Source organism: Mus pahari, chromosome 4, assembly GCF_900095145.1.
Source record: "Mus pahari chromosome 4, PAHARI_EIJ_v1.1, whole genome shotgun sequence".
Lineage (NCBI taxonomy): Eukaryota > Metazoa > Chordata > Mammalia > Rodentia > Muridae > Mus > Mus pahari.
In genome coordinates this window covers 51947131-51972137 of record NC_034593.1, presented here as the reverse complement: position 1 = coordinate 51972137, position 25007 = coordinate 51947131, and the positions used below count along the sequence as shown (strand labels likewise).

Sequence of the window (25007 nt, the reverse complement as noted above, 5' to 3'; positions counted from 1 at the left end):
TAAATGCAGAAATCTAGGAAAAGGGTATTTTACTAGATTTTACTACAGCCTAGAACTAAAAGTCCTCAATCATTAAAAGCTCTCTGATTTGAATAAAGTTTCCATTTTGGTGCTTAACTGATCCAAGTACCTATGTATGCAACGCACTTTAAGGTGTTCTGAGAAAGGAATACCTGTGGTCGAATCAAGAAACGGATCCCAAAGCATTTGCAATGATGTACACCAAAATAACATAGGGACCACTGAGGGAGGTGAACCCAGAAGGTGTTTTATAAAACCTTCCTGAGGAGCAGCCACCTGCTGCATTCCCTCCTCAGAATCCATCCTCCTCTCTTAGCAACAGAAGGAAACATTTTCTTCACTTTGTATGTCCTGAGCCATGAAGCTAGCAGAGGTGAATTAGCACTAGGCAACTAAGTAGCCAGTCTAGATCCACCAGTCACAAGTTGGGAGGCAGTGAAATTTAAACTCACCCACTGAAAGCAAAGCCCAGGTTCACCCTCAAGCAGCATTGTGGAAGCGGGTGCTATAAAGATGTAAACTCCCAGTGTGTAAGAACTCCTATGAATCAAAGCTCACTCCTTTCCAGGCAGAAAAGAACTGGTTCAAACCTAACCCCGGTTTTCCAGTGAATGCATAAGTCAGACCCCATTAAAGCCACCCCAAGGTTAGACACTAATGTATGTCGACTAGTAAACTTGTTAAATAAACTTGTAACATCTAAGGTGGTGGTCCAGTACCACAAGATCAGCCTTGAAAACATACATATAGGTAACATTATAGGGACCCAGCAGGTTATACTGAAGAATATATATGCATATACAAAAACATATAAGCATGCAGTAACCATTAGTGAAAAAAGACACCATGAATTTGAAGGAAGGATAGATAGCAGTGGTTCTCAGGCTTCCTAATGCTGCGATCCATTAATACAATTCCTCATGTGTGGTGACCTCCAACCATAAAATCGCTTTTATTGCGACTTCACGAGATTATGTTCTTACATTGTTTATATGTATAAAGTGAGTGGTCACGTAAATCACAAGTATCAAGTTAGCCCAAATTCCTTTTTGCTTCAGAGTGTAACTGAAATTTTAAACAACTCTCACAGATTGAATTTGTCCACCAGCTCCAATGTGCGAAGTAAAGGGATAATGATAAGCTGACAGTGGGGTGCACACCTTTAATCCCAGCACTTGGGAAGCAGAGGCAGATGGATTTCTGAATTCAAGGCCAGCCTGGTCTACAGAGTGAGTCCCAGGATAGCCAAGGCCACACAAAGAAACCCTGTTTGAAAAACAGAACAAAACGCACACACACACACACACACACACACACACACACACACACATGGGGAGGGGGAAGGGAGGAAGGGAGAGGGAGAGAGGGAGAATGAGAGTGAGAATATATAATAGATAACAGTGAAGGGCACAGGGAAACAGTCAGGATAGCCAAACAGAGAAGTCTGACAGCTCTAGGTATGTCTTTGGGACACCCAACTTCGGGGCATTTTGTCAATTAGTGATTAAGGGGGGAGGTTCCCTTGTGGGTGGTTCCATCTCTGGGCTGGGAGTCTTGGGTTCTATAAGAGAGCAGGCTGAGCAAGCCAGGATACTGCTTGTGGACGTTGTACATCGTGGTGCGCACTAGGCTCCGCACCACGATGTACAACGTCCACAAGCAGTCCTCCTCCCCTTCTTCTTCCTCCTCCTCCTCCTTCTTCTTCCCCTTCCCCTTCTGCTTGTGGACGTTGTACATCGTGGTGCGCACTAGGCTCCGCACCACGATGTACAACGTCCACAAGCAGTCCTCCTCCTCCTCCTCCTCCTCCTCCTCCTCCTTCTTCTTCCCCTTCCCCTTCCCCTTCTCTCTCTCTCTTCTACAATAAAGCTCTAAAATCATAGACCGTCTCTGCTCATTGAGACTCTCTGTGCTAGAGCAATGAAATAGGCCTTCCCCTAAAGAGCCACATCTACTCTCCTGCAGGAAGGCACCCCAGCATTTCCAGCCACCAGACCAGACCAAGGACTCTAACCCTTGCAGGAACCACCCAGCACCTTCTCCCCCTGCCCCTCTCCCTTCAGCCCCAGGGCTGACCAAGCCGCCCCCAGGGTCCCCAATTTGTTCTCAGCTCTCCTATGACATCCAGCGGCATCTGGGATGTCCGAGACTGAGAACCTGTCATCTTTGCCTCCGTGCGGCCAAGATACCCCAGAGCTGACACTTCAGCGGTATCCAGCAATCTGTGGTACCTGAGAGTCAGAGCCAAGTCTGTGCCTTCCCCATCCCCTGGTGTGGGGTCCGGCGGCCTAAAACGGCCAGACACCCGTCCCAAGGCGGTTCTGTGGGTTCCTGAGGCAGTCTTCCCAAGCTCTGGTAGAATGTGGGTCTCTCCCACCCCTTAATTTCCCCACATCCAGTGCCCCAACACATGCATGCATACATTTATACATACGTACACACATACATACATACGTACATACATCATTCATTTCTGGTGAAGAAAGTTAAGGAAAAATGATTTAAGATGTGAAAGGATTTTAAATAGTAGTTTCGTCCTAGAAGAGCTTTCAAATGGAAATAAAGAGTAGTAAAACAAAGCCAGAAAAGGTGGTGAGCATGTTACAGGAGATCCAAGCAGCAAGAAGACTCATAGTCAGAATGTAATAATGGTAGGCATGTGATGATGTTCTCTTGTCATTAGCATTCACCATGGTTTCTCTTAAAGTCAGGCTACTGCTTAGATGTGTATTTCCTGTCACACATTCCAGACGTGAGGAGGCAGCAGCTCACCATTTCTTTACAGAGTAGGCGACTATTACTTTAGTGATTTTTATACCTATATATAAGCAAGTCCCTATTTCTTATAACCCCACTGAGGGGAGATTTTCAGTGTTCTGATTTCCCACAATTATGCAAACATGAACCCTTAAGAATCATCTCTTCAGCCCAGGGTTCCTCTGAATAGCAGATTGTAATTTGCATGGAAAATTCATTCTTCCTGAAGCCTGCCCCCCCCACCCAGCATAGCTGTAGCCATCTTATTCTATGCCCACCAGCTATTTCATATTGCTATTGTAATTGACACAGAAAAATAACTTGACTCAGACCAGAGTCATGCTGACCATATATCTTGTTAGGTTCTATATATTATGAGGTTTGTTAATCTTAAGACATTCCATAGCCATAAGCTTCAGATAGGACCCATCAAATAAAAGGTCAATATGAACTGTTAGGTCTAAATTACCTTGAGTCAGGGCCGACCACTGGGCAGCATTTCCAGCACCTGGGTATGAGCTCATTGTGATTTTGCCATTTTAGCCTTTACAAGCTGGCCCTGAGAAAGGTCCAGTGCACAGTTTTGAGCTGTTACCCTGGTCAATCAGGTATGAATTGGGTGTGAACTCAATAAACCATTCCTGTTTAACTGAGATTGGCCGGCAGTTACAGATACCAATTGAGTCTATCCTTGTGCCTCTCATCGTTTTCTCTTGTCCCTTTGAACTATCTCCATTGTAGAGAACACTAAAAGGCACGTTGTGCTTGCAGAGCCTAGCATGGCTGACCTTCTGAGAGGCTCTACCAGCAGCTGACTGAGACTGATGCAGACACTCACAGCCAACCATTAGACTGAGGTCCAGGGCCCTTATGGAAGAGTTAAGGGAAGAAGCGAAGGAGCTGAAGGGGACAGCAACCCCACAGGAAGGCCAACAGTCTCAACTCACCTGGACCACTGGAAAGTCCCAGGGACTAAGCTACCAACCAAAGAGCATACACAGGCTGGTCTGAGGCCCCCAGTACATATGTAGCAGAGGACTGCCTTGTCTAGCCTCAGTGGGAGAGGATGTGCCTAATCCTGTAGACATTTGATGCCCCAGGGAAGGGGGATGCTGGGGGTGGTGGGTGCATTCTCTCAGAGAGGATGGGGTGGGGGGAAGTGGGGGGGGACAACATTTGTAATGTAAATAAATAAAATAATTTATTTTAAGAAAGGCTGAAAGTAAGACCCTGTTGCTGTAGAGAGCATTGCTTGGTATACAAGACTTGCAGCGACCCTGCTAGTTAGTAATGCTAGTAACTGACCTGGAAGCCTCCTTTCCCAAGACTGGCTCTCATCTCTCCAGAGGATGTAATCCATAATCCTTCCTAGCTGTAAAATGCACAAACCACAGTCATGACTGGAGCAGCAACATATCCAAAGTGGTTGGTACTTCTATCTTGGAAATTAACAACTATTGAAACTTAAGGTGCCCTCAATGGGAAGGAATTCATGCCTGTTATTATAAATCTGGCCAACAACTACCCATGGCTGGAAAGGTCATACAACCTAAAGGGAAGACTACTATCATTTCCCTAAACACTTGCAATTTCTAACAGCATTCTAAACACATACCCCTAAACCCACAGGTAAGTATGGTTCCTAGCCGTCCATTACAGAAGCTATTTGCTAATTCTCATATTTATTTATATTTGCTTGCCCATTCATTTATTGCAACAGATGGAGACTACTGCACAGATCCACAGCTGGTCAAATGCAAAGGCTAAGGGCCTGGCATTCCCAGCCACAACTGATACATCTGCAGTGAACACCTTGGAAGAGCGGGGCAGAAGGAATATAGAGCCACAGGACCAGGAAATCTGCTGCTAGATAGTAACCCCTAGATGTGACTGGGGAAATGCACCTATGAACTCTAAACAGTACGGTTGTTTACATAAAACCAACATAATTAACGCTGTCAGCTGACACACAAGTGTGGTCAAGGGAACTCCATAAAGCCCCACCCCTAAATGAAGAGCTACAGGTCCCATGGCCTCTGAGAGGGAGAATCAATGTCTCCCAGGGACACGCTCCCATACAAGTTGTCCAGTCCTAAGTGGTTAGATCTAGACACACGCACACTTCAGCAAGGCCAGACTCAATAGGTTGTATATACATATGTAACAATGATAATTTAAAAATAAGAGGTTGTGACTTTGAAAGGGAAAGAGGACTTAAGAGGAATTAGGAGAGGAACAGAAATGGTGTAGATAGAGGATTCACAAATTTCCCCCAAATATTAATTTTTTTAATTTAAAAAAATACTATTATCTGCCAATTGTGTTGACTTAAGTTTTTAATGATAGTGGAATGGACCACAAAATATTTCCTAACTTTGTAGGGCAAATTAGCATATATAAAAAATACACCTGAAGTGGCTGAAATAGCCGAAATATCGTCTTAGAAAGTGTTGCCATGATGACTTTGCCCTATTTCTTCCGGCTTGGGTTTCTGAGGTAGTGGGTTAGTGATGACATGAGACTTCCTGTACCAAAATACAATCTGAAAAAAAAAATTATCCTTAATGAGATAGAAGGAGATTCTGCCAACTAAAATGAAACTTGTGCAGTAAAAGACGTAATATTCAGAGGTCTAGAGGGGATATGGGCGGGTACCAAGAAGGGAAAAACTGAAAGAGGAGGTAGGCATACGGGGATAGAAACAGAACAGAGAGGACAGGAGGGACGAGAGACATGTAACACGAAGGATGCTTTTAAAAAGCCACAAGGAAACAGTCTTATATCTAATTAAAAATGCATACATATGTGTGTGTGTTTACATACGCACACATATAGCATACACACATAGCATTTAAGGTGATAACGCTCTCCCCAAGAGCCATGGACTATCTAACAAAAACTCCAGGGACAGGCAAGGGAGCCCTCCCCTCTAGTTGTTTATTAGAGGGAAAGAAATGCCCAAACAATACAGGTGACTGCCTTTGCCCTGGGCTGCCTCCCAGAACTTGAACATAAGACCCTAGTACTGGAGACACCACACTTAGGAAACAGGTTGCAGCAACTGAGCTGGGCCTGACGTGGAAGCCCCTCCCTGGGCTGTTGAATCCTAAGATGCTAAGCAAGCTGCTAAGGGAAAACGCAATCAGCAGGCTTATGCCCTGTGATGCCTACAAACCTCAGCTTGGCCAGCAAGGCAAGACATGCCCTGGGGTGAAGTGGTAGCACTCATATCCTAGAGAAGTTTAAACAATGCTTTCTAGCAGGATTTAAAGCTAACTCCGTAGGAGGAAATCGTGGTGCATGGTATTATAAACCTAGGCGATTATGCCTCGGTGGTGAGGCCATGGACTCCAGGGGAGAACCTATGATGACTGCTACTTTCATAAACCAGTATAATCCCTAACTGCATGATAAATACTCATTCTTATCTCCAGAGATAAATGTCATACTCATCCCCCATCAAAGGCGCTTCTTTTTGCAGCAGAAAGAGGGAGAGAGAGAGAGAGACCTTATTAAAAAAAAATCACAATTGGTCAAAATGTGAAGAGTTAATAGATTGTGGGGAGTGCAGCCCCAGTTTACACACCTACTACACAACCACAAAGCTAAGGCACAGGGAGCAGCATCTCAGAAGAGGAGGTGGAGAGATTATAAACACCAGAGGCCCAGGACATCTCCTGGGGGACAGTGTCCTTGATATATGATAAGGAAGCTGTACTCACAGTGACACCACCAGTGGCCATTATCAGTGTGGCTGGGGAAAAATCTCTCCAGTCCCCACCAACAGAAAAAGAAATACCGGCCATTAGTGACTGCTTCAGGAGGAAATCTTGGTGTTCCCAGGGGATGAACTTCCAGACAAATTCTAATCCAAAGCAATCGGCTTTAAAACGTACATTTACAAGAGACACCAGACGGATTCAGGAGGCAATGCTGATGATACACACATGTGTCAAATAATTATTAAAGAAGACGGCATGAATTGGAGATGCAAGGGAACACAGGAGGAGTTACATCAGGGAGACAGAGGGGTTCAGATAATATACAGTACCCATGCATGAAATTAAAAATTAAACTAAAAGGGCGATGGAGGAAAAAGTATTCGTCCAACAAGCCAGATGTGAGAACTTACTCTCCAGATGAGAATGCAAGTAAACCAGTAGTCCCAAACTCACAGTGCTGAGGCAGGAGGATCTGGAGCTTAAAGCCAGCCAGGCTGAATAATGAGACCATGTCTCAAAACAAAAAATAAAACAAAAATAAAATTTAGTTTCACTATAACCAAGTCAGCTCCCGCCCAGCACGGTGACACATACCTGCAATCTTAGCCGTGGGGAGGGTCACCTAGGAGGATTCCTGTCAGTCTGAGGCCACCTTGGGTTTATAGGGCAAGATCCTATCACATAAACACACGCAAAAAAACCAAACAGATGAGTTATCACTGCTCGAGAAGTGAAGGTGCAGGGATAGAGAGTCAGGGCACTTCAGCTCGCTCACATCTGACGGCCCACACGTGAATGGTGGTCCTGGAGTTGTAACAACAGTTAGCTGCTTGCATATGTTGTTCATCTAAACCTAAAGGGAAGCGGCAAGGAAGCAAACAGATAAAAGCCTGCTCAAAATAAAGTGAAGGAAGAAAAGCTTGGCCAAAACAAAATAAAACCTCACCAGAAGCATTCTCTCCCCGTTTTCCTTCATATCACACTAAGTCTACTCATCAACCAACTTGCAACCAACTCCACCCCTAAATTGTCTTCCTCTCTAGTGGACACGCACGTTATTTCCTACAAATGCCTCTCCTACAGAGGCCACAGTGTGGCAGTTACAAATTAAGTGTGTGCTAGCATGTTATCACTCTTCAAAATCTGTTTGGAGCTAGAAGGTCATATTCACTCTCATAAAAGCCAGCCTTGCCCTTACCTACCATCAAAGTTACCTTTGATCTCTGGTAACTCCGAAAGGAAAGGGGCAGGGGATAGTGGGAATCCAGTCTTATGAATGAAAGATAAATAAATAAACAAGAAAAAACCAATCACTAATGAGGCAAAACTTTTCCTTCAGACTAGCAAGCTGTCAGCCATGCTACTACTTCAGAGCTGGGCTCCATTTAAAAGCCACTTGAATTGTTTTCACTGAAGGAGAATAATCAAGTGATATGAGGTACAAGTTGCTAAATAAAACCCCAATTTATCCAGCTGTTTATGTCAAGATGAGAAATACTTTCTGATTTTTTTTTTTAAGTCTCATAACATGGAGAGCAGATGAAATGTGTTCCTTAACATTTGGAAGTGTAACATTAGGATTATGTGAGTGTGAATATGTGTGTGTCATGGTACACAAGTACCCGTCAGAGGACAAGTTTCTACAGTGAGTCTCTCCTCTCGTTCCCTGAGTTCTAGTGATTGAATTTGGTTTACCAGACTTGATTGGCAAGTGCTTTAACCTGCTGTGCCACCTCCCCGGATTACATGTAATATATCTGTGAAGGAAAATCTCTAGTCACACGTACAGTCACATTTATGTGGTTCATGTAAACACAGAAATAAAGCTTAATTCCATAAACCAAGAAGGGGAACCGCAGTTATCTCTCTGGCCTTCTAATGATGTTCTTTTATTTTATTTCAAGATTTTTTTTTTTTTCTAAACTGGAGCTGTCAAGCTGGCTCAATGGGTTGAAAGGTGCCGGCCACCATGCCTGACAACTTGAGTGTAACCCTGCATGGTGGAAGGGGAACTGATTCCTCAATGTTGTCATATGAACTCCACAAACACACCCTGACACACATGTACATGACATGCATACATACAGAATAATAAATGTAGAAAAATGCTCTCCTATCATGAACAACAGAAAATTAACTATACCATACCTGATTCTATGCTGTGTCGATTTCCGGATGGCCTCAGAAAATAGCCTAGACTGGTTTTACACTCACCATGGAGCCCAGGCTGCCTCAGATTTGTGGCTATCACCCTGCCTCAGCCTCCCAAATGCTGAGGTTACAGGAGTCTGCTAGCCACAGTGTGGTTGTGTTATTTTTCAATCAACAAATACCTTAGTATAAATATAAGCTGCAACAATATTACTTAATTGTACCTCTGAAGTGCTGGTGTTAGAAACTAAACGAGTATCTGTTTAGGTACCTTACTGTTTTTAATTCATAAACTCAATACCATTTTCAAGATTTTAACACTATTTTTTAAAACTATTATGAAACAGAGCAATATGGGATACTTTTATTTAAAAAAAAAAGATACATGAGGCAAGATATTATCATGGGTAATTGAAAATTATTTTTCCTAAAACAGCAACTCACAAATTTGAGTTACTTAGATAGATGAAATTGTTTTCTTACAAAAACTTCCTCAGGAGACTTTCATACAGTTTAAACCATTTGCAAACCACAGTTTCATCTACGTCAATCTCTAACATTTTAAAACCACACAAGAAGGAAAGGAAATTCTTAGTTCAGCAGGCAACCCTGCAAAATGGAACTGCTTTCACTGTGGGTAACTAAATAGCTTCTGATTCTCTGAAGACGTGGACCTGGGCCCACTCAGGCCAGAGGAGACGGCAAGGACCCAGGCCCTCTCAGGCCAGAGGAGACAGCCAGGACCCAGGCCCTCTCAGGCCAGAGGAGACAGCCAGAACCCAGGTCCTCTCAGGCCAGAGAAGACAGCCAGAACCCAGGCCCTCTCAGGCCAGAGGAGACACAGCCAGGTACGTCCTTTTCAATGAGCTCATTCCATTTTTCCCCATAGAAACAAAGTCAGAATTTTCAGTGTTGAAAGAGTCAAAAGTCCCAAGGCTTTGGGGTGGTAGGACAACCACTATTAAACTGCAATTATACCTGAGCTGTGGGCTTCTAGCAGCATTTCCTGCTTTCTTTTGGTCTCATCTGTCTTTTAAAAACTACAGTTCAAATTAGACTAGTTACTCAGGCAAGGGTAACGAGTTACTGTTTTCTAGCTAGACTGATGCTAGGCAAGGCCATGTTATATCTCCTCAACAGATCTTAACCAGACTTTCCTCTACCAGTCCGACATTAGCAAATTTCAAAGCATGTCAAAAATGACTCCCATGGAAAACCCTCTAAGTTTTCGTTTCGTTTAGTTTAGTTTTGCCCCCTAAGGAATAAGCAATCGATAAGCAAGGGTCACAGAGATATTTAAAGTCTGTTCTTCATTTTGCTAGAGCACTGCTGAGCGCACCTACTTTATGGATATTTTTGTCACAATGTTTATCAAGCTCTTAGATCTCAGGTTTATGACAGAGAGCATGGGATGCTACTACAGTACGATTTTGCCTCTGATCAATATATGCAAGATTTTGAGGAACTACTTTTCATGTCAGTCTAGACACAATTTAATAGAAGCAAGTACAAAGCCCTCAAAGACGCTTCAGCATTACTGAGTGAGTGGTTACACTGTAACTATTTTAAGTCACTCCACTCTGGAACAGATGGTCAGTTCTAATTACAGAGACTACCAATCACCACAAACTATTACAATAGTTTTCTTTACTACAATCTGTACTAATAAAACAAGAGTTTGACACATAATTATTCAGGCAATACAGCACTCACAGAAACAAATAACTATTTTACCGATACTATATAACATCCGAAATGCCTATAAGGAAGTCAGAGAAGCCTGAAGTGGCATTCAGACATGAAGAGTCCCCCTTCAGGCCCACAGGTCAATAGACAAGACTCAGAAAAAGGAGGAAGGATAAAGGCTACAGAAATCCGGAGCACTTTGCAGCCTCAATTGATTTGAGGACTGGTAAACAATCATGGATGAAGAATACATCTATCATTAAAGTGCCATGCTTCTAAAATTCTACCACATGCTTAAGTGGACTGAAGATTAGAATAACCACCCAACATGACGCAAAAAAAAAAGTTTTTCTTTAAACAAAAATGTGTAATCAACAAACATAAATGGTAAGTGCTTTACAGTTTTCATCAAGGTTAGTACAGACTAACAATACCCGTGCACCCCAAGTACCCTGAGTCTTTTGGGGAAAAGGGGAAGAGCTTGTAACCTTTAAGACACTTAAGTTCACACCTTGCATCACTTAGATAAACACAGCACGGCCAGCCATGAGACAGCTCAGCCAGAGAATGTGTAAATTAGGGCATAAGTAGACCTGAGTTCCATCCCAAACAAGCAGAAAGGAGAAAACTGACTCCGTGAGCTGTCTACTGACCTCCACATGCACACAGAAGCACACTCGCAGCCATACAGCGTGAACGCGCATGATAACAATACATAAAAATTTAAAGAGATATACATTAAGTATTTTGAAAAGTTAAAACTTAAGAAGACTTCAGAAGTTGTTTGATTTAGAGAAGGATTTTATGGCTGCCGAGCCATTCCATGGCCAGCAAACTCTCAGCGCCCTGGAACACTGATAAAACACGAAAGCTTGAGAAGCCCAGGTTCTAGACTCTCTGGTTTCGGGATTTTTTTCAGAAAATTCCATATAGATTTACATCCTGTAAGTGGTATTTTTGACCCCGCCTTTAAAACAAAAGAGTACTGTCCAATATGAAAAGGGGCTGCCACATCAAGAGGGACAGCACAAAGGACCATTGTGGCCCTACACACGGACAGGAGTTGGAACAGACCACTCCAGAGGGAGCGTGGTTTAACTAGAGCTTACCAGTGAAGCCGGTGTGCTCCACCTGGAAGGACCATGACGAGATCTTATGGCTACGATCAGGCTCAATTGTGGTGGTTCTCTACTGTTGAAGTTAGAGGGGGATTTTGTTTTGTTTTGTTATGTTTTGGATTGAAACAAGGTCTCAAGTCTATATCAGGCTAACACTGCAATTTAGCAAAGGGTGATCTTAAACCAGTGTTTCTCCTGAGTGCTGGCATTGCAAATGAGATTCGCCTAGTCTAGTAAAGGTACAGATGGGACTGACCCTTTCCTGGAAGACATTGTAACCAATAAATTATAGGGCTATGTTCTAGAAGCTTCTAAAACACACTTTCACAAAACGACTCAAAAGCACTCCCATAGAAATAGGTACAGCCGTTATGTTCAACAAGTTTCTCTACTAGATGAATTTAAACAGTAAAAAGAAACACAAGGAAGCATTTTGATTAACACGGCAAGCATAACGTAACGAAAAATATTACATGGGTACTCAACATGAAATATGACAGTTAAATAGAATCTTTAATGTTCATCTAAAGTGTTCCACCACACACAACACCGGCCTTCATGGGTCTAGACCATTATAAATTGTTACATGATGACAGAGGTCTGGGGGCATCAATTCAGAACCAGGGTCTATCCCTTCAGTTCTTCTCACTGAATAATATGCTAACAGGACTCACAACAGAGGGCCCACATCTAAGATAAAGGTGCAAACCTTTCTGCACTTTGCTGTCTTCTCTTTCCTACCATCAGCCTAGGTTCTTGCAGCATAATGAACAAAGGCTATAAAAAGGAAAGCAGAAAGCCACACTGAAGCCCTTTTCAGACAAAACCACAGGACCTTCCTCTCTCCACTTCCCAGAACCTCTGGTCACTCACCTCCTCGGCAAAGATATTTCTCCCTCAACCAGTAACAGAGAGCTACACAACCACAAGGTCAAAAACATCCCTTCCTAAAAGAAAACCAGCATGGGATTTCCTGAAAGTCGTAGGAATCAGACAGTAGAGAGCCTGACTTTTTGTTATCTAGGCTGTTCCCACTACCCAGGGAAACTCTTCCTAAAAACAAGAAAGGCGGTGATGCTTTTGAGCATAAATGATTCTAAGAAATATTTTCTGATTTTAGTTACTAACATCTTCCTTCTGCTTTTTTTTTAAACAGAGCCCAGAGGTGTTTTTTTTTTGGTTTTTGTTTTTGTTTTTGTTTTTTTAATTATTGAACTTGACCTTATACCTGAAGATGACAAACAGTTCAACGTTCTGTCCGGTTTACAGAGATCTGGAACCATTTACCTATTTTTTTTATTTAGTTTTCCTCATTGGAATTATTGGAAGCTGTTTTGCCACGTGGGCCTTTATACAGAAAACCACAAATCACAGATGTGTCAGCATATACTTAATTAATTTGCTTACAGCTGATTTCCTGCTCACCCTGGCATTACCAGTAAAAATCGTTGTTGACTTGGGTGTGGCACCCTGGAAGCTAAGGATATTCCATTGCCAAGTGACAGCCTGCCTCATCTACATCAATATGTACTTATCGATTATCTTCTTAGCCTTTGTCAGCATCGATCGCTGTCTTCAGTTAACACACAGCTGCAAGATATACCGAATACAAGAACCCGGGTTTGCCAAAATGATATCCGCTGTCGTGTGGCTCATGGTCCTGCTGATCATGGTGCCGAACATGGTGATTCCCATCAAGGACATCAAAGAAAAGTCGAATGTAGGTTGCATGGAGTTTAAGAAGGAGTTTGGAAGAAACTGGCATTTGCTAACAAACTTCATCTGTGTGGCAATATTTTTAAATTTCTCAGTCATCATTTTGATATCCAACTTCCTTGTAATCAGACAACTCTACAGAAATAGAGACAATACAAACTATGCAAGTGTGAAATCAGCTCTGCTCAACATTCTCTTGGTGACAGCTAGTTACATCATATGCTTTGTTCCTTACCACGCTGTCAGGATCCCATACACCCTCAGCCAGACAGAGGTCATATCTGATTGCTCAACGAGGATCGCACTCTTCAAAGCCAAAGAGGCCACACTGCTGCTGGCTGTGTCTAATTTGTGTTTTGATCCAATCCTGTACTATCATCTGTCAAAAGCATTTCGACTAAAGGTCACAGAGACTTTCGCCTCACCTAAAAAGACCAAGGGTCTGGAAGAAAGACTGAGAAGTGAGAATGATGTGTAAAACGCAGGCTTTGCACGTTAGTCCTTCTTCCCGACTGGACCATAAAGCTGGTCACATTTTTTTCAAAGATAAAAGAAGATGCTGAGATAGAAGAAGATGCTTAGGGATAAGAGCCACCAATAGCTAGTAAACAGGGTCTGGCTCATGCAGGAAGTCCTTTCCTCAATACTAGCCAACCCTGTGCTCTCACAGTTGCTGACACTCTTTATCTAACAAAGCACACTGAACCAAGGCCAACTGAAATGATCAAAGTGAGGAGAGCCATGGCAAAGACTCAGAGATTCACTTCAATTTCTGGAACATTTAATTTCTTCATGAAAATATATCAAATAATCTACATCTAAGTTGCCGGGGAGCCCTTCAGCGATAACCTTAAAGGTCTTCGGCAACCTAGAAGAATAAAAGCAAAATACCTGCATCATTTTTAATTTATAACTATTGCCTTGAAAGGTATTAAATGCTCTTTATTCAACACTCCTATTTTTAATATCTAATTTTTGTTAACATAATAACAACTTTTTGTTATGAAAGGTTTACAGTAGCCAGAACAGGAGGTCACACTCGTTAATTCCAGCACGCTGGGGGCTGAGGCAGAAAGATCACTATGAGTTTGAGGCTAGCTTGGGCTACAAAGTGAACTGCAGGCCATCCCGGTCTATAAAGTGAGACCTTATCCCTAATTAATTTTAAGAGGCGTTTGCAAATACATGGGAATTTTTTTTTAACAATATAAGGAAGCTACTAAATTACTTTAACTACTGAAACTGTTTTGGAAGTAAAAATCCACATCAAAGGTATTAAAAAAATACCAGCTAAAGAATATGTGAACTTGTTATTAAAAAAAAAAAGAATCTTAAAATAGACACATGGACTCATACATACAGTCATTGTAGAAACATAGCCTATATTGGGCCCTGGGTGCCTCTCAAATCTAGAGACCAGGCCAACCAGAGTGAATCTGCAGTACAAAGTACAAGTCACCCCATCGCTGGCCAGATCTTCTCAACTGCCAGTAAATACACAGGTTTTGAGGAAGGGCATTAAATTAGTGACCTACTAAAACAACAGGAAAAGTGGTTAACACATGAGACTGTGGACTTTGGGCTTGGGTTTAGTTCTCTGTTTTTTTCCTTTGAGACACAATCTCCTATAGCTCACTGTAGCCTTGAGCTCACTATACAGCCAAAAATAACCTCAAACTCCTGATCTTCCTCCTCCTACCTCCCAAGTTCTGGGATTATAGACACATGCTACAAAACCCAGGTCTTCTGTGTGTATTTTTAGTATTACAAATACCCACATAAAACAGTTAGAAATGGGCCAGAGAGATAGCTCGATGGTTAAGAGCACTTGCGACTCTTGCAGAGGACCCACGTTCGGTCCCTAGCACCCCCACATCAGGAGGCTCACAACTGCTTGCAACTCCACTAACAGAAAGGATCCAAGTGGGTTCCCACACCCTTGTCTCACCTCCAATGGCACCAGGCATGCACGTATATATGTACACATATATACATGCAGGAACTCACATGCACACACATTAAATAAATAAATCTTTTTGTAAATACTCCATTGCAATGGCTGTGGTGATGAGAGACAGTGATCCTGTAATGAATGTGGGAGCAAATGCCTGTAACACCAGCTGAGATCAAAGGAATACAAGTCAGACTGTTACACACACACACACACACACACACACACACACACACACACACACGCGCGCGCGCGGGAGGGGTGCAGGAGGAGGGAGGTGGAGAAGGAGAGAGGAAGAAGCAGGAATGAGGGAGAGAGAGAATATAAATGTGCCCCTGAACGCCAAGAATATGTTTGATTAAGATGTTATTTTTGTACTTGAAGAAAGTGTTTCGAAGTCCTGTGTGTAAGTTCACAAATATATTTTCAGTCTGAAGTAAATAATTGAAAGAAGACCTATTGTCTCCTTTTTTAAAAGCAACTTTTAACAGTAGCTTCTAGAGCAAGAAGCAGGGATGCCAATGAGATGGACAAGTCTGACAGGACACATTCTTGCCAGGTTACAGGTTGGTAGGATACAAACGCAATAAAACCCGTGCTTGTTGGTGGCCTATTTTCTGATGAGCAGATCAAAACAGGCGTGACACAGTATATGCATGACTATTATTATTTTTGCTTATGTATCCCTTCATCCCCTCCTTCGTCTCCAGTTACAAAGGCAATATAGAGGTGAGCAAAAGACCAAGACATTTTTAGCCATATTCTTATATTCACTTCTCATGCAAAGCAGGCAGTCAGATTTCTCCTAATAAGAAGAGAAATATACTCTCAATATAAAGTCAATGTTTTATTAGCCTATACTTTCCTTTTGATTTATCCTCAGTTATGCCCATTAGGAAAGGGGCCCTAAGTAAATCAGTAGTGGAAAGCTGTGCTTGTTCAAGTTTTTTGGACACTTGATATAAGCTGGGTTCATTTTAGAAGACGAGCAATTGAGAAAAATGTTCCCATCAGATTGGCCTATAGGCAAGTCTATGGGCATTCTCTTAATGAGTGATTACTGGAGAAGGGGCAAACCCACCATGGGCAGTACCTCCCCTGGGCAGATATGAAAGCTGGCTGTGCAAACCAGACAAGGCAAGCCAGTAATCAGCATTCAGTCAAGGCCTCTGCTTCAGCTCCAGGCATGAATCCCTGCAAGACTTTCTCTTTCATTACGGACTGTAATCTATCAGGTGAAACAAACCCTTCATTCCCCAATGCTTTTGGTGACTGTGTCTGTCACAGCAAATTAGGACAAAAGCTAATTAAAACTGAATCCAAAGTTGGCTTAGGGTGTGACCAGGCTTGCTGGGCAATCATGAGAACCCAAGTTTCAATACCAAATCCATATAAAAAGCTAGGAATTGTCACTCACTCCTGTGTCCCCAGCACTGTAGGGAGCCGAGGTAAGATCACTAGAACTTACTCAAAACCAGTCAAGTTGTAGCTACAGTAGGGGACCTGTGTCAAAACTGAGGACAAAAAGTGGTAGAACCGGATATACTCCCCTGGCCCCTGTGAATATGTATGTGCACAGGTGCACACATCTGCATGTGCACACACACAAATATACACCTTACATCAGCGCACATAAAAATGAATAAAAATAAAAATTAGATCCTACAACAACTGTCAAGGGACATCATTAAGCACTTTCCTCTAAGGAGGTGAACACAGTCATGTGATCACATCAACGGAAAAGCTGATTGTTGGTACCTGTTGTTGTTCAGGTCCCAGGAGCACAGAGATGACAGACTGCAAATGAGACTTACACAGACCAGCACATGCAACTCTCAGTGATTTTCAGCACTCACTGTGCAGGCTCTACCTCCCATTTGGTCTCTTCGTATTTGCTTGGTAAGCTTTGGGCTCTTCAGAGAGCTTTCTGGTATATAACAAAACTACAAAGATTATGCAGAGTTCCTGGACCCATCTCCCTACTATTAAAAATGTCTTACACGACTATGCCACAGTATGTTTATTACGACTAAGAAGCTAACATTGCAGAATTAGTAATGAATAAACTCTAGGCTTTAAAGTTCCTTTATTTTACATTTCAAATTTTAAAACACAAACCCACGCGTGTGTCGGAAACATCTGTGATACAGAAGTCCAACCTCTCTGCTAACACAAGTGAACTGCCAGATTATTCTGTTGTATTGAACACTGGTGACACAGAGAACCATAGAAAACTGTTCTGAGATGAACAAGAATTTTGTAAAGTATTGGCCTAGTTCATGGACACAAACAAAACAGAGTCTGTAATTTGCATAAGACAAAAAATTATGGACTAAGTGAGTTTGAGTCATTTTGGAGGATGTTCCAAAATATCAACTATATTTAGCTCTAACAAAATACTCAGCTTACCGACCAAAACTAACAGTAGCCAAAATATAGCATGCAGGAAACAGTTAACCTGGGAATTAAAAATGTCCCGGCTTTTAGCTCAATGTTCATGACTAACATGTAAAATACTATGGCATCTCTTTGGGATAAACACTTCACAACGCAAGCCTTCAGCACTAAGTTCTCTACCAGGCTTGCTTCCTATGCTATCCCAGCTTTCAGCCCTCCACACCCAAATCCATCCCATCCCACCCCTACCCTCTGTCTTTATCCAATCAATCCACCTGTAGGTGACAATGGCCCTTCTTTCCAATACTCATTTGAGAATGGAGGGGACCCCAGATGTCGAAAGCTTGCCTTTGCGTGGGCACCGGGGTTTTCACCCACCTTCTTCACTGTCAGAGAGCTTGTGATTCATAAACAACCATCCCACCCCACTTACCTTCCCTATACCCCAAACTCTTACTCATCTGCTAAATGTCAAAAGTACCAACAGTCAAGACAGGGCAAGTAAAAGCTAATCAGCAAATGACTTTCAAATTGAAGTAGAGAAAACATTTAGACATTACTTAGTGACTCAAATCCTTTTGACGAAAGGATATTAAGATAAGGAACTCGATTAAATCTATTAGTCACTAATATCACACCGTACCTTTTCACGCTGTAGCTGTATACTGCCTATACAATCCTGATTGCAGCCTTCAAAAGCAGCAAACGTAGTTTTCACCTGATGTCATTATGTGTAAACAGAGGAGTGCAAGGATAATCAGACAGCCATTCACTAATGAGCTTATAATAAGCACAGCAAGTGGATAATCTGACAGCCAATCACTGATGGCCTTATAAAGCCATCATGGTACACACTGATGGAAACACATCTTACCAGAGGTATAGGAAAGTGGGTTGCATACTGCAGGTGTCGGAGGAGGTCGTAATTTGATGGGAAAATTAATTCTCTTGGTTTCTCTCTCTTTAGCAGTTTCTCACCATTGACTGACATTCTTCTGCTCAAGGAAGGGTTGATATTCTCACAGGATTCTCCAGGCATGGGAGAGAAAATCTATGTCATGTAAAACAAATGTTGAACATCATAAATAAAGGAAGCAACGTCAAGCCACAGTGCCTCACATACCAGAGCTTCAAACAAAAGGCCCGCAAAATAGCTGATGAGAAAAACAGGCAGAAATGTTATGAACGTCCACAAAATGAAATCACAAAAAAAGAAAAATCTGTCAGCATCGCCCCCGGCCCTTGAGAAAATGGGAAAATGAAAACCACATGGGAGGAAGGGCAAAGCCAACCCGAGGACTGGCCATGTAAGCGAATTTAAAAATGTTATCCTCAAAGGGTTACATTTCCTCCAAAAATACTCGCTTAGCAATACTCATAAGATGTAGCCATAGACAAATGCTTTCTAATGTACAAACAATGCTTTCATAAACAGCAAGATTCATGAAAAACCCATTATACTTTCAGACAGTAGGAAAATAAATTATCCATAAGGCTATTCTTTACAAACTCAACGCATAGATTGTCATAGTGGAAGGACATTCCCACACTCCTTAAGACAGCTGGATCCTAAAATAAAAGTGTCACAGCCAGCTAGGATGGGAGGGGAACACTTTACAGAGGAGGCAATACAACCCCACAGTGAGGATAACGTGACAACCACAGGTCACGGTGACGGGGACAGCACAAGTGTGAGTCATTCCAATACAGGCGGCAAGCAAGGAAGAGATGGGGACAGGCAGGGGTGGGAAGGACAATCAAAGGTCGAACCTACTGGAAACTCAGAACCAAAGTCACTTTTAAAGTCACTCTTGTCTACATCATCAAAGATGTTAGCGGTTCCTGAGCCAAGGCCCATGCGCGCCATAACACTGTGCTCCTGGGAATCGCCAGAGAAAGAAAGCCATGTTGTGAGCGCTGCCATTCAAGAAATGGAATCTGAAACACGGATGTTTTCCACATCCTATCTTTTGCTACCCCTGTCTATTTCTCTTAAAAGAATTTAAAGAAAACTTGAAAACATGTATTGCTTTAAAGAATCACATTCCTTCCCCTGGACTAAACAAAGCTTTAACTCTCACGGGGTTTAAAGGAAGAGCAGAAAGATTCTTAATTTACAACAAATTGGCCATGATTTATTTCATTGGGCTACCTCTAGTAGTAGTAATAATAATAATAATAAATCAAGAACCCTAAAGATCTCAGAATAAAAAAAAAAGAAAATTGTGATCCTTAAAAAAAACAAACAAATATAGCCATAACTTGAAATATGTCCTGAGAGTATCTGTAAACTCATATTAAACAACCAAAATAAATCTGTATTTTGAGCCCCATCAGACTGTCATCATCTTCCAGTTTCTCACTGTCGCCTAAATCTTTTTATCTTGAAATCTTAAATATCTGGAACAATGTCGACATTGTTACCAGCACCTAGCAGAGAATCATAGTCACAGCCACAGTATAAACTGCTGCAAAGAACAATTCTACCCTGTTTTAGAAATGGAGATTAAGTTTTGCAAAGAAAGTGTGTGTTATTAAGACCAAGGGCATATGGAGATGCCCCTTAAAACAATAGCCAAAGGAGTTTGATGTGAAAACAAGTTCACTTGTGAAGCACAGAATTAAAAGAAAATTGCAGGCGACACACATCTAAAACTAAAAGTATATCACTTTAATCTCACGAAAAAAATTATGATCAGTCCTAACCTTTCATTAACTACACCACGCACGAAATTCTAAAACACACACGTTTTGCATGTCCTTTGTAAGTGGAGGGGAGATAAACATTGTAGAGAGAAAAGTATCTAAAACCCAACTGCCTTTCCATCACTAAAGTGCCATCTGAAACGGACTCCCCAGGGGAGTTTACTTGGGGTTGCGGTATGGGTACCACTCCAAGGTTTTACCTCCATCTTCATATCATGATCCTTTGAATAGTGTTCATCCGAATTCTCTCCCGCTGGCGATCGCAGCCCCGTGGAGGCAGTAACCGACAAATCTCCTCGGGAGATGAGGGTGCACATATATGCATCATGGGAGAAGACATCGTGGCGGATAAACTCGCAGAAGAGCAGCACCAAGTTCACAAACTCTACCTTCTCGCATTCACTGTTTGGGTCCGCTAGGTGAGAAACAAATTAAATTAGAAATTCTCTGAAAGGCCTGAATAAATAAATAAATAAATAAATAAATAGTAAAAGAAAAAAACTTTTCAAGGACTAAGTACATTTTCACTACCTTTTCTATTTTTTTAATTCAATATTTCTTTTTGAAAAGTACAAAAGATGGCAGGGGTGAAAGAGAGACAGTAAAGTGAACTGGCTGGTTTTGTGTCAACCTGACACCAGCCAGAGTCATCAGAAAGAAGCATCAATTGAGAAAATGCTTCCATAAGTTTCCACTCTAAGACATTTTCTTAATTAGTGATGAACAGGGAAAGCTCCAGCCCATTATAGGTGGTGCCATCCCTAGGCTAGTCATCCTGGGTTCTATAAGAAAGCAAGCTGAGCAAGCCATGTAAAGCAAGTTAGTAAGCGCTACCCCTCCATGGCTTCTGCATCAGCTCCTGCCTCCAGATCCCTGCCTTGCTTAAGTTCCTGCCTGACTTCATTTGGTGATGAAGAGCAATACAATCCAACGAAGAGCAGTGTAAGCTGAATGAACCTTTGCTCTCCAACCTACTTTTTGTTCGTGGTGTTTTTATCACAGCAACAGAAACCCTAACTGGGGGGCTGGAGACATGGCTCAATGGTTAAGAGCACTGACTGCTCTTCCAAAGGTCCTGAGTTCAAAACCAGCAACCACATGGTGGTGACTCACAACCATCCGTAATGAGATCTGACGCCCTCTCCTGGAGTGTCTTAAGTACAGCTACAGTGTGCTTACATATAATAAATAAATAAATAAATAAATAAATAAATAAATAAATAAATAAATAAGAGAGAGAGACAGACAGACAGACACTAAGACAAGTTGGTATGAGGACTAAGGGTTGTGGAAGGAACTTTGACTAGAAGAGCCATTGAGTGTTGAGAGCTCAGTGGAATGTTCTGTAGGAGTTTGGAAGATAACAATTTGGGAACAGTGCAGAAGATGGAGGCCTGGCTTGTGAAAATTTAAAGACTCTACCGTGACTACTTGCTATTTTAAAATAAGATTCTGTAATTCTTGTCAGCTGGGGCTGAAAAGTCAACCAAAATGAACAAGAGATTGTCACCACTGAAGTGAAACCTTTGCATTACTGGGACAACAGATGCTGATTAGCTGGAGCTAAGAAATTAGAGGTAAGGTTAAGAAGAGACCAGCATCACTGAGGTGAAAATCATTTGGGAGGTGTTTCCCGAGAGCACAAAAAGCTGTGTGTTCCAGGGGCAGCCAAGAATTAATTGTATCTTGTGTTGGCAGGTGGACTTGGTTATGTGGAAGAGTCACCCAGGCCATCCTGGTTTTGAAGGCCTGGAGGAGTCACAGGGAACAGCGGATGCTTAGCACTGTGACACCAGGAGAGGCCATGGGTGAAGGTGCAGCCTCGGTGACAGTTGAAGGCCCAGGACTGAAGGTATCATGCAAAGAAGTGGAGTCTTGGCACCAGGAAGAGAGTCTATGACAGACTGATGGAGAAAGTGCCCAGCACTTTGGAAATGCCAGTACCATGGGATAACCACACAGAACAGCAGCAGCAGCGGTGGTGTGGAGCCAGCTGGAGCTTAGAAGTAAAGCTGTGTGCACTGCAGAAAGCAGAGCTGGAGAAGTGACCCAAGCCCTTGGGAGAAGCCCAGAAGATCATGTCCTGACACTGGATGGGTGGACTTGGTTTGATTATGACTGAGCCATGATTTTTTTTCCTTCTTGAAGTAAGGAAGTTATTTGTTTTGTTTTGTTTTGTTTTTAATTTTACTGGAGCCCACAGTTAAGAGACTTTAAATTTTAACAGACAGGCTATTTCAAAGGGACTAAAATCTTAATGTGTTTGTATTTGCAAAGACTGTGCGACTTTTAAAGTTATTTAAGATCTTGGGGATGAATAAGAACTAAGGGTTGAGGCTTACTAGTGATGTGTTTGTGTGTCATGATGACAAAGGGTCAGTTGTGACTGGTTTTATGTCAACTTGACACAAGCTAGAGTCATCAAAGAAGGAGGAGCCTCGATTGAGAAAATGCCTCCATAAGATACATCTGTAAGGTATTTCTTTAATTAGTGCCCTTGGTCCATGTGAAGCAAGCCAGCAAGCAGCATCCCTCCATGGCTTCTACACCAGCTCCTGCCTCCAGGTCCTTGCTCTCCTTAAATTCCTGTCCTGACATCCTTTGGCAATGAAGAGTAATATGAAAGTGTAAGCTGAAAAAACCATTTCCTCCCTAACTAGCTTTTGGGTCATGGTGTTTCATTAAAGCAATAGAAAACCTAACTGAGACAATGAGAGCAAACAGAATTCATTACATACAGGTATAGCGTGTCAAAGGAAAACACGGCTAAGTTTTACTTTTTAAGTTTTACTCAAACATTTGCTGCAGCACTAACATGCGTCAAGCACGGACGGGCGGGTTAAGTTTCTTTTCAGTTGTGTGAGTATGCGGGGTGACCTCACAGGTGAGAAGAGGGTTTAGGAGCTGGAGCTGGAGCTGGAGCGGCAGTTGGCTGCCAGCCACTGAAAACAAGTCCTGAGAACCACACCTGGGTCCTCAGAAAAACAATGAGTGCTCTTAACTGCAGAGCCTTCTCAATGGCCTTGATGGGCAGGCTTTTATCGCACCGTTATAACTGAAGGATGTGGAACCCGTATACCAAACACAATTTCAAGTTTAATGATAGAGGTTTCCTAGAAAATAAATGACTGTGCACCTCATAATGCAAGCTGAAGCACTGCTAAACTTCTCTTTTATTACTAAAACGAGTTGTGACCACCTTTGTACTGCAAGGGCTGCCTCTCCCAGGTATCTATGTGCACTATTTCCAGTAAGTCTGTATAACCAAACAATTTAAATATGAAGGGGGAAGGATCAGGGTGGGGAGCCCTGTTGTGGCTAGTCTTGGCTATAAACTAGGTAAGATTTAGAACCATCATGAAAAAAAGAAGACACTCTGTGTGCGTGTGTGTGTGTGTGTGTGTGTGTGTGTGGGAGTTTCCAGACTGCGATGGAGTGGGAAGACCCTACATGTGGGTAGCATCATTCATTTGGCTAAGATCTCAGCATTCACCCCCTGCCTCCAGAGTGCAGGATGAGCAGCAGCCTCATTCAAAAGCACCTGGAGCCATGATGTCCCCACCATGCTGGCCTGTGCCCTCGAGTGAAAATAAACCGGGCCTTAAATGTCCTTGGTCAGGCATCTCATACCAGCAATGAGAAAATTAATGGATGCTAACCCATGTAAACGAAAGGAGGAAGATAAAAACAGACGCAAGGCCAGTCGTTAGTCAGCTCAGAAGTCTTTTTTTCTTGAATTCATAACCCATCTGTGTAGCTTACATTATGATTTTCAGTATCTCAGCCACATTCTAAAGCTTTATATCTAAACCTTCGGGACGAGTTTAGAAAACTTGACGGCTCAAATCTACAGAGCTAAATTCCTGGCATGGTCACTTTCATAAACATCAACCAAAACAAACAAACAAACAAACAAATTCACTCAAAAGCCTGTGTGCTCAGTTCCCTGAACACTGTACGGAAGCGTCTCCTCTCTCACAATAAGCAGGCTCTCCTCAGGGAACCTGAGGAGTCTCTCAGGCAGGAGTGTGATCCAGAAGAGGCACAGGATAGAATACAGTTCTCCCCCAGTGACAACTGAAATGAGCAGAGGCAGCAAATTGGGAACAAATGTGCACCTCCCAATGATCCAAGATGATTGACATCTGCCACCTCCCGTGCCTGGCTTTCTGCTATCAGAGGAATTCTCCTCTGCCTTCTCCTCTTCCTGTTTTCAACATTCAAACCACTTGAATCTCTCCGACACTTGCTGTCCCCAAGGCCAATGGTTCTCAACCTGTGGGTCTCGACCCATGAGGAACTGTATTCGAGTGCTACAATATGAAGATGGTTGAGAACCACTGCCCAAAGCTTATCATTAGCCCTCCAGTTAGTTAAAGGAGAGCCTTGCTTGTCCCAAAGATCCAGTGTCGGGCTCCACTCAGCCTGAACAAAGCCCCTCCTCCGACAGTCATAATAACGTATATCCACTGTGCTATTTTACCTCTTTTCCACAAACTTCCCCATCCCTCCTCTACATCACTCCTCACCCTGCCACTTTTGTGTTGTTCTAGATATTCCCCAAGATGCTGTTATATTTTCTCATTTGAATATCTCACAACAATGGTAAGCAATCTAACACTGCTCACACTTTAACTTTTCAAAAATGTCCCACCCTCAGTACCTGTAGTGGCTATTCCTGGTTGTCAACTTGACTATATTTGAAATGAACTACAATCCAGAATTGGAAGGCTCACCAGTGGACCTAATCTGGAGACTGGGAGATAGAAGTTTCTGATCTGG

General features: G+C 42.5%; 2 protein-coding genes across 11 annotated transcripts in view; one reads left to right on the top strand and one right to left on the bottom strand.

The window, feature by feature from the left end:
- Med12l (mediator complex subunit 12L) overlaps window positions 1-25007 on the bottom strand; it is a 299671-nt gene that overhangs the window by 192876 nt on the left and 81788 nt on the right. For 8 of the 10 annotated variants that reach the window (XM_029537710.1, XM_029537715.1, XM_029537717.1 and 5 more), the window contains 3 exons: window positions 20426-20640; window positions 19294-19398; window positions 18394-18570 (listed from right to left, as the gene is read on the bottom strand). In XM_029537710.1, coding sequence (XP_029393570.1) covers window positions 18394-18570; window positions 19294-19398; window positions 20426-20640 — 497 coding nt within the window. The remainder of the gene's footprint in view (window positions 1-18393; window positions 18571-19293; window positions 19399-20425; window positions 20641-25007) is intronic. The other 2 variants (XM_029537714.1, XM_029537716.1) reach the window with 1 other exon arrangement.
- Gpr171 (G protein-coupled receptor 171) lies at window positions 9245-14119 on the top strand. Its single transcript, XM_021195544.1, has 2 exons — window positions 9245-9499; window positions 12612-14119. The coding sequence occupies exon 2, from the start codon at window positions 12690-12692 to the stop codon at window positions 13647-13649; it is 960 nt and encodes a 319-aa protein (XP_021051203.1). The 5' UTR covers window positions 9245-9499; window positions 12612-12689; the 3' UTR covers window positions 13650-14119.

Bases quoted from the DNA above. Each gene is read 5' to 3' on its own strand.
- Gpr171 (XM_021195544.1), top strand. From the start codon at position 12,690: ATGACAAACAGTTCAACGTTCTGTCCGGTTTACAGAGATCTGGAACCA.